The following is a 10,578-nucleotide window of genomic DNA, read 5'->3' as shown; positions in this document are numbered from 1 at the left end:
ATATCTCTTAAATCGCATTGTGAATAAAATTACTTGGTGGGCACGGTCCCAGAGTACGTTATAGAGGCGTTAGGGTAGACTCAAGCTGTTGCCACTGTGTCGATCGTTCCACTTCTCTCCTCAACAACGATTGCTGATTTGAGCCGAACATTCCATTCCCATCGTTTTCGCTACCGAGCGAAGCCAATCAGTCTTTTATTTATATTTGTTTTAGTAAGGACAAAATAAAATACGAATTGTGGTGTTTTATACCGCCCCATGATTCTCACACTGTCAGGGGAACAAGTTTGTTAAGGTAAACTACCGCGACTCTGAACGATTTGCTTTAAAGCAACCATGTCTCTTGATTTCTGTAAAATCATTATAAAAAGTACTGAAAAAAAGCTACTGCAGCCTAAATATTTTTCATATTTTTTGTCAAAGCAGAAGCAGCTATTTGCAGAACAAGCGATATTATTGGACAAGCCCACTAGCCAATTAGAAGCATTGTAAGATAAGAAGAACTTATTTGTTACTAGGCAACAAGCAGCGACCGCCAAAAAAGAAACAAAATGGCGGCGTACACAGTCAGAAAATGAAGCCTGACACTTTTTCGTTATTGTAAGCCGTGAAAAACCATAAACTGAAGCCTAGGAAGTTGAAAGCATGGAGGGCACAGTCGCAGGAGTTAGGATTGTCCCGCCTGTGGTGGAATTCTTCGATGCAGAGACCGACGTCGTCCACCAAATGACTTTGACCGTGCAGAATTTGAGCAAATGTTCACGAAATATTCGTTTTCATGGGCCTGCTACAAACGTAAGTTTTAAGTCTTCTGTGTTTTTTTAATTTTGTATGGATGTGTTGTGTAATGTAGATATTATTTATTTCTTACTGCTTATAGCGCCGATTACACGAACAAAAAAAATTTGTTTCTGTTTTGAGAAACAGTTTTATTTTCTGAAGCACTTCAAAATATACTTACTTAAGTAATGAAGCTAAGCTTACTTAGTTATAACTTAACTTTATAAAATTTAACGGAAAAAATAGTCTATATTTTAAGTCTCTGTAAGTTCTTGTTTATTTTTTCAAAGGTTTTAAGTTATAAGGGTCTTGATTTATAAAAGTCAACAACTACTGCAGTATTTCGGTAACTGTAAAATATGAACAAAATTTTTTTCTGTTATCACCATTTGTTGATGTCATATAACATGAGGCAATATTTACTTTCAATGCAACGATGAATAACAAAAGTTTAAACAGTTTCAGAGAGATGATCACACTTGCAATATTTCTTGTAACTTGCAATGTGCCCACATAAAATTATAATTTACAGAGGTTGTCTGATTTGGCTGAATTCCCTGATTCAGGTTGAATTGCAAATTTACACACAGGGCAATTTTTCTTGCATTGTGCGAAAAGTAAAATTAGTTTCTACTTTTTACAACATTGCAAGAAGAATTGCTCTTTGTATTAACAACAAAAAAAGTTTTACAAAAATTTCTTGCAACATGCAATGCAACCAAAATTGCCTCACCTAACATGGCCTTTAGAACATGCTGTTAGTGTTTTGTCATTTTTTTTTAAATTTTAATTTTAATTAATTTTATTAATTTTATTTTTTTTTTAGAATTTTAAGCTGAAGGCAAAGAATCCAGATCGCCCAATTGCACCAGGTCTGGAGGTGTCTGCCCTTGTAGAGTACTACGGCACAAAGGCAGAAGACGCACAGGACCGGGTGATTCTTGCTGTCGACAATGATGTTATAGAGGTGCCACTTATAGCGTAAGTATGCTAACTAATTCTGGTTAGTTCTTGGACATAAATCATCCGCATTTCCATAACAATCAAGGTAGACTTCTTTTGTTAAGTGTATCAAAAGTTGTAGTCGACTTTACTCAGGGCCTGAGAGCCACATTTGACAACACAGTAAAGAAATGCAAAAACACGCTTCGATTCTCAATCTCACAAAAAATGAAGTTGACTGCGAAACTAGGATCGTTATGTAAACGCGGATGATTAAAGTCAACAAACTAACCAAAATCACTGTAGTCAAAGCGAAGGGTCGCGATGTATTGAGAATCGCTATAAATGGTAACCATTTCAGATCTCTTGCCATATTGTTAGATCAATAAGAGATTTCAAAATAAATATTGAAAAACAAAGTTTGTTTCTTCATGAACCAAGTTTATAGATAAATTTTCCATAGTTTTCCAAAACCAGCTAATATAAGCTTTTTTTGCTTGGCTGAAAAATGGCCAATCATTTAGTTGATTTATTTATCTTTTGATACAGTTATACTCCTGCCTGTCAATTATCCTTGAGTGGTCCGGCCGACTTTGGTACGACAGTTGCCAATGGCAAAGTCTTGACCTGTCAGGTGGCCATCGTTAATGAAGGCTCCTTAAGTGGTGAATTTAAAATCAAGTACAATGGCAACCAGCCTCTGACAATAATGCCGACCTCTGGTGTTGTCAAGCCAGGAGCTAGTCAAATAATCAGGGTATGTATTGTTTACACAAAATGTTTATAAAATGTAGTCTGTATTGGATATTATTATGTTTGTCATTTTCCAACACAATTCAATTAAGTGCATCAAATTGTGAAGATGGTGTCCATTTCACTGTTTGAATGTATTGGTAGATATCTGTTTTTACTGATCAAGTTTTACTGTAAGATTTGTTGGAAGCAAATCTTGAAGTTCACTCTATTGCACTGGACAGTTTATGGTTTGACATCATTCTAAACAACATACCCTTTTTGTAACAGTCATCTAATATATATTTTTAGATTGAGTTTATAAGCAAGATACCAGGGCCTTTCCACCAAATTGCACAGTAAGTACTTCTTAAATGCTAAACTTCTGCAAATTGCCAGTCTTCTCCCTGTCACATGACATGTGGCCTCAACGTGTGTGTCTACCCTTCCAAATACTTGGACCCATGTCTCTTTCCAGTTTTCCCTCCCCACACATGTAGGATGGGGGATGGGTTGATCAAGATTAAAATATCTAGCTTGAAGGCCATTCTCTAAGCTTGGTTATCTCTCTTCTTATTTCCTATAGACACCTATAGTCTGGTTATCTAGGGTCAAGCTTGAGTGCCCATCCTTAACTCAGTTATATCTCTTTTCATTTCACATAAACATGTTCATTCTTGTTATCTAGAGTCAAGCTCGAAGGGCAGTCCCCAGCTCAACTAGAGATGTATGGGCAGGTGGTGGAACCTTCTCTTGAGCTCCTTACACTGGACGGCATGGAAAGAGTCGAATGCATCAACTTTGGCAGCACATACTATGGCACAGACAAGATTGGCTCATTTCTCATATTCAACAACAGTCCTGATGTAGCTAACTTTGTGGTGATATTAGAGGAGGACGGAGAGGGTCAGGAAGTGGTATGGCTGATTTCTCATATTCAACAACAGTCCTGATGTAGCTAACTTTGTGGTGATATTAGAGGAGGACGGAGAGGGTCAGGAAGTGGTATGGCTGATTTCTCATATTCAACAACAGTCCTGATGTAGTTATCTTTGTGGTGATATTAGAGGAGGACAGAGAGGGTCAGGAAGTGGTATGGCTCATTTCTCATATTCAACAACAGTCCTGATGTAGTTAACTTTGTGGTGATATTAGAGGAGGACGGAGAGGGTCAGGAAGTGGTATGGCTCATTTCTCATATTCAACAACAGTCCTGATGTAGTTAACTTTGTGGTGATATTAGAGCAGGACGGAGAGGGTCAGGAAGTGGTATGTTTAAGGGTTGGGGCTAATTTGAAGAGATTGAATTGGTATCATACTGTCCACTATCTTAAAGAAATATCTCAGAAATACTTGGGAATTTTTTTCCCCTTTACTCCCTTGTCACATCTTTAGGTAACATTGCCATACACTTATTTTCCTGGTCTTAGCCTTTCACACAAATCAAGACACACAGGGGCTTCCGTGTGGGATTTGTTGGCAAGTTTGCTGAAACTGAGCTGGCTGAGTATGGCACATAGTGGAGTGTTTACCTGCCATAATTCTGCCGGCTGTTACCACTCTTCCATCCTGCAAAATTTGCTGCCTGTAGGGGCAACACTTGGCTTTCAGCGAGGACACAGAAAGCTCATCAGTATTTTGGTTTCCTTCTTAGGGTGTTGATCTCACCAAGACTACCTCAGCAATGCTGGAATCTCAGATCAACCCAGATGAAGTTGGTACAACAAATGATCTGACAACTCTAGTGACAGCCCTACCCAGTCAAGGGACTCTTCAGCCGGGGGAGAAGAGGGCCATCCACTTTTGCTTCAGCCCTCGCTTTACACGCTCCAGCAAGGGCTGGAAGACGTCAGACCAGCCTCCTCCCCGTAGGGACTTTGTACTGTTCATGCATATTGAGATAGTGGGCAGTGTGACAGGTGTTGCTGAGACCAGTGCTGTCCAAACTTCTGGAGGTGAGGGCATTAAGTTGGGTGTCACCTTCCCTGATATTGGAGGGTGTTTAAGATGTCCATGTTCTGTAAAGTAGTATGCAGCTGTATTCAGAAATAAAAAAGTGTCCATCACAGTTAACCTTATCTCAAATTAATATATTTTTATTTACCTAAAATTGAATGTTTATTATTTTGTGACAATAGGAATTACTAAAGTATACATTATCCAACTGGAATGCATTCTGATAATGTTTTCATGCTAATAAATACCAATCCAGGTATAACAGGATAACTTCTAAGTAAAAGAAGGTTGGCTTGTACAATACAGTCTGTCTAGCCTACATAATATCTGATACACAGTATTCTTTTGGGGCTTGCTATTGATCACATATTGTTCATTTAGAAAGACTTTTATTGATTTAATTAACATAAGGATCCCATTTTAATAAACAGGTCGAAGAGTTGAGGTGGGTGTGATTGGTACAGCCCTCCCAGTCCTGCTCTCCATCTCCCCAAGTCCAGTGTTCAATTTTGGTGAATGTCCAATTGATGAACAGATTGAGACATTGTGTACCATCAACAACGAGTGTGCTAGTCTGCCGTTATCCTTTGCTCTCAATCGGGTGGCTCACTTCCATGCCAAACCCCTTAATGGCGATGTTAACGCAGGTAGGGTATCATCATCATGATTACCTTATCATCAACTATCACTGCTATTATCATCATGATTACCTTATCATCAGCTATCACTGCTATTATCATCATCACTATCACCATCAACAGTACCAACACCATCATCATTATTATACCAACACCACCATCATTATTATACCAACACCACCATCAATATTATACCAACACCATCATCATCATTATACCAACACCATCATCATCATTATACCAACACCATCATCATTATTATACCAACACCATCATCATTATTATACCAACACCATCATCATTATTATACCAACACCATCATCATTATTATACCAAAACCATCATCATTATTTTACCAGTAACACCATCATCATTATTATACCAACACCATCATCATTATTATACCAACACCATCATCATCATTAAACCAACACCATCATCATTATACCAACACCATCGTCATTATTATTCCAACACCATCATCATTATTATACCAACACCATCGTCATTATTATACCAACACCACCATCATTGTTATACCAACACCATCATCATTATTATGCCAACACCACCATAATTATTATACCAATACCATCGTCATTATTTTACCAGTAACACCATCGTCATTATTATACCAACACCTTGACCATCAGCCCAATCAAAACCCATACCTCATCATAAATGCCATTATCAGCATTATCACTTCAGCATCAACATCCTCAACCTCACCATCAACACCTTCCTATTTAAGAAAAACATAATCACAGCTGTATCATCATCATTATCCAAAACCTTCAGGATAGCAGCGTGTCATAGTGGTTAGGGCGTTGGACGACGATCCAGCTATTCTAGCCCAATACAGTGCTTGGTTTAGAATCCTTGGGCATTTTTTAGAAATAGCCAGCTGACTTGCTGTGACATAACCAACAACATTACCACCAATATCATCATAAAAGTGTTGTTGTTAGCCAGCTGACTTGCTGTGACATAACCAACAACATTACCACCAACATCATTATAAAAAGTGTTGTTGTTAGCCAGCTGACTTGCTGTGACATAACCAACAACATTACCACCAATATCATCATAAAAGTGTTATTGTTAGCCAGCTGACTTGCTGTGACATAACCAACAACATTACCACCAATATCATCGTAAAAGTGTTGTTGTTAGCCAGCTGACTTGCTGTGACATAACCAACAACATTACCACCAATATCATCATAAAAGTGTTGTTGTTAGCCAGCTGACTTGCTGTGACGTAACCAACAACATTACCACCAATATCATCATAAAAGTGTTTTTGTTAGCCAGCTGACTTGCTGTGACATAACCAACAACATTACCACCAATATCATCATAAAAGTGTTGTTGTTAGCCAGCTGACTTGCTGTGACATAACGAACAACATTACCACCAATATCATCATAAAAGTGTTGTTGTTAGCCAGCTGACTTGCTGTGACATAACCAACAACATTACCACCAATATCGTCATAAAAGTGTTGTTGTTAGCCAGCTGACTTGCTGTGACATCACCAACAACATTACCACCAATATCATCATAAAAGTGTTGTTGTTAGCCAGCTGACTTGCTGTGACATAACCAACAACATTACCACCAATATCATCATAAAAGTGTTGTTGTTAGCCAGCTGACTTGCTGTGACATAACCAACAACATTACCACCAACATCATCATAAAAGTGTTGTTGTTAGCCAGCTGACTTGCTGTGACATAACCAACAACATTACCACCAATATCATCATAAAAGTGTTGTTGTTAGCCAGCTGACTTGCTGTGACATAACCAACAACATTACCACCAATATCATCGTAAAAGTGTTGTTGTTAGCCAGCTGACTTGCTGTGACATAACCAACAACATTACCACCAATATCATCATAAAAGTGTTGTTGTTAGCCAGCTGACTTGCTGTGAAATAACCAACAACATTACCACCAATATCATCATAAAAGTGTTGTTGTTAGCCAGCTGACTTGCTGTGACATAACCAACAACATTACCACCAACATCATCATAAAAGTGTTGTTGTTAGCCAGCTGACTTGCTGTGACATAACCAACAACATTACCACCAATATCATCATAAAAGTGTTGTTGTTAGCCAGCTGACTTGCTGTGACATAACCAACAACATTACCACCAATATCATCGTAAAAGTGTTGTTGTTAGCCAGCTGACTTGCTGTGACATAACCAACAACATTACCACCAATATCATCATAAAAGTGTTGTTGTTAGCCAGCTGACTTGCTGTGACATAACCAACAACATTACCACCAATATCATCATAAAAGTGTTGTTGTTAGCCAGCTGACTTGCTGTGACATAACCAACAACATTACCACCAACATCATCATAAAAGTGTTGTTGTTTTCTTGTTTGATAGGCAAGTCAGCCGATGTATTGCTAGTATTCCAGCCAAACCAGATGGGTAGGTTCAAACCTATTCTTCAGTTAGACGTCCTTGGAAGCATTGCAGATAACTTCTCACTTGGCGGAGATCCAACAGCCACACGGTAAGCTTATGATTACACAAGAACACGTACCGCTTAGCTATAAATAAACTAATCCTTCTGACATTTCGTAGGATGGTTCCTATCCACAAGACCTCCATTCAGCTGCAAGGCGTCGGCATTCAGTCAGTCAAGGAGATAAAACGCCCTAAGTCTGACCCAATGCTCGTGGCACACCCTAATGATAGAGCTACGAGCATCAGACCCGCTAAGCGCGATGAGACAGTCAGGTAGGGACTACATGATAGAGCTACGAGCATCAGACCCGCTAAACGCGATGAGACAGTCAGGTAGGGACTACATGATAGAGCTACGAGCATCTGACCCGCTAAGCGTGATGAGACAGTCAGGTAGGGACTACATGATAGAGCTACGAGCATCAGACCTGCTAAGCGCGATGAGACAGAAAATATTTCAAATTCTCACATGAGGGTAACATTATCACCTTATGACAAAATAGCTGATTGGTAAATTTGTTTATAACGACATGGCTGATTGGCCAACTTGTTTTCATGTTGAAAGGCGTGATAACTCCATGCTATCTGTGATTGGTTTATCTGCTTAACATGTGTCATAACACAACACATCTGATTGGTTGATACGGTATGAATGACAGGACGCTGTTCACGAAGACTGCGCGGTACACGTACGTAGACCCTGACTATGCCTACACCGAGAGTGAAGAGAGAGAGAAAGAGCAACACAAGCAGTTCTACCTGGACTACATCGACGACATGCGCAAGATGCGGATAGCTTACGAGAAGAAAAGGTAAAATGACGGGGTCACGTGCGTCCACCTCATCCGGGACCTTCTAGAATTGTAGGCACCCCTTCTGGTATGGATGCACCATTTTATCCTTCTTCTCATGCTATAAATTTTGAGACTGGCGAAATGAATCTTCTCCATCCCATTTTTTTACGGATTTACTGTACTCCAGCCTAAATGTCATGTGGATTTTTTTTAGATTTTCTTCCGAAAAATGATGTGGCATTGTCCAGTCTTGGCAGTGTGAATGGCACATCTTAATGACTCGTAAATATAGAATTCAATTCTCCCGGAGGAATTTTTAACCCTTAATGATAGAATCGGGAGAAAACGTTAAACATCTCCTTAGGAATAGTAGTTAGTCGAATTTTATACCCTAAGAGATAACAGAATCGGAAAAAAATGTTTAACATCTCCTTAGGAATAGTAGTTAGTCGAATTTTATACCCTAAGAGATAACAGAATCGGAAAAAAAAAACGTTTAACATCTCCTTAGGAATAGTAGTTAGTCGAATTTTATACCCTAAGAGATAACAGAATCGGAAAAAAACGTTTAATACCTCCTTAGGAATAGTAGTTAGTCGAATTTTATACCCTAAGAGATAACAGAATCGGAAAAAAATGTTTAACATCTCCTTAGGAATAGTAGTTAGTCGAATTTTATACCCTAAGAGATAACAGAATCGGAAAAATCCTTCAACACCCCTAAGGCATGGCAATTGGCCGAAAGTTTATACCCTAAAAGATGTGACAATCACCCCCCTGTCTACTTTTCTGGAGACTCCCCCCCCCCCGTGAGGCGTTCCCTCGTTATTCTTGCAAAAGCATGCCACCATCAATTTTTGGAGTTCTAGGGTATTGTGAACTGTTTAGTATCAGCTTTAGTTCTTGACTATTTTTATTTATTTTTGTTTTTGTTTCCAGGGAGTTTAAAGAGCTGAATAACGATCAGGATCTTGGCATCAAAACCGGCAAAGGGTTGAGGCCGCCCAAACTTTCCTTGAGGGATGTGCGGTCTCCTGAACAAGGTGAGGCAACATACAAAACCGGCACACTCATAGAAAACATTACAACCAAGTTCGCTGTTGTTCGACATCGCTGAATCCAAATCCTTGTCTCGTTTGGGAATAGCGCTTGGTCAATAAACCGGCTAAACCAATCGATGGCTTTCATGTTTTCACTGTCGCGTCATAAACCATTTGACTGCACACAGCAAGGAATAATTGGTCACGCTGTTTTAATTGAGTATGCGCTTTTCCCAGACGAGAAATGGGTTCGAAGTCTCGCCGGTCGCTCAACAGTGAATATAAGCGGACTTTTCACTAGCGATAGGAATGAAGAAAGGGAAGAAAGCAGAGACGTAAGGGCTTATGCGTGTGTGGAAATCACCGCGTGGGGGCGGAGACTTAAGAGCTTACGCGTGTGTAGAAATCACCGCGTGGGAGACTTCACAACCTTCTCCATTTGCTGACTTTTACATCCGCCACAACGACTTGCGCCACTTCTCCACAATTTTTTCAAAATCAAGCTGATGATTTAAAGAACCACAACGATTAGTGTACGGCTTTTCTGCCATACTTCTGTTTCCTGTTATGGCAACAAAACCGTGGCCCACGTCATGACATGGCCCCTTAAAACGTTGTGCATTTGTTATAACTTCTCTACTTGGCTTTGTAGCGCTATAGCGAGCATCAATTGTATGACTGTTACTAGATTCTATTGTTGGGCATCGTGATATGTATGTTTGTTTTGTGTCCTCACACTAATCATACGACTACGAATCCCTTCAGCTAAGCGGAAATCTGTTGATATGTAATTATATGAATCCCTTCCCCAGATCCGCCACCAGTGAAAGATGAAGTGAAACTTCTTAGCTCAAAGACACTCTCTTTGAAGAATACTTTATCCCTCACTCAACCGGTAAAAGCAACATACTTCATGTGAAAATATTCCTCCCATTATCCCTCACTTCACCGGTAAATGCTGATAATTCAACCTAGGCGGTTGTCAGGTAGCTAGCTGCACACGATTTATCTTTCAATAGCTGACTTCCTTTATGCGGATGATATAATCACATGCGACAAAAACACTTTCCAAGTCTGCCAATGTGGCTTCAGTGACAAACTCGTCATTTTCAGAGATGCATTTTCCCCGTGTTAAGGGATACTTCAGAAATAGAATTGATACGTTTTGGTTAAAGGATGGAATTAATATCACTGTGATTCAAG

General features: G+C 39.4%; 1 protein-coding gene across 2 annotated transcripts in view; it reads left to right on the top strand.

The window, feature by feature from the left end:
• The first annotated feature begins 539 nt into the window (after positions 1-539).
• The window catches only part of LOC5503974 (cilia- and flagella-associated protein 47-like), a 60,993-nt gene continuing 50,954 nt past the window's right edge, over positions 540-10,578 (top strand). Inside the window, exons 1-12 of one of the 2 annotated variants that reach the window (XM_048721415.1) lie at positions 540-795; positions 1,607-1,761; positions 2,272-2,479; positions 2,767-2,813; positions 3,143-3,371; positions 4,109-4,409; positions 4,842-5,057; positions 7,458-7,587; positions 7,659-7,814; positions 8,201-8,353; positions 9,275-9,378; positions 10,188-10,270. In XM_048721415.1, coding sequence (XP_048577372.1) covers positions 646-795; positions 1,607-1,761; positions 2,272-2,479; positions 2,767-2,813; positions 3,143-3,371; positions 4,109-4,409; positions 4,842-5,057; positions 7,458-7,587; positions 7,659-7,814; positions 8,201-8,353; positions 9,275-9,378; positions 10,188-10,270 — 1,932 coding nt within the window. In that variant the 5' untranslated portion in view covers positions 540-645. Of the gene's footprint in view, positions 796-1,606; positions 1,762-2,271; positions 2,480-2,766; positions 2,814-3,142; positions 3,372-3,572; positions 3,724-4,108; positions 4,410-4,841; positions 5,058-7,457; positions 7,588-7,658; positions 7,815-8,200; positions 8,354-9,274; positions 9,379-10,187; positions 10,271-10,578 lie in introns of those variants that run through there. The other variant, XM_048721416.1, reaches the window with a different exon arrangement.

The sequence above is a fragment of the Nematostella vectensis genome, chromosome 14 (genome assembly GCF_932526225.1).
Source record: "Nematostella vectensis chromosome 14, jaNemVect1.1, whole genome shotgun sequence".
In the NCBI taxonomy this organism is placed as follows: Eukaryota; Metazoa; Cnidaria; class Anthozoa; order Actiniaria; family Edwardsiidae; genus Nematostella; species Nematostella vectensis.
This window is presented reverse-complemented; position numbering and strand designations above follow the sequence as displayed.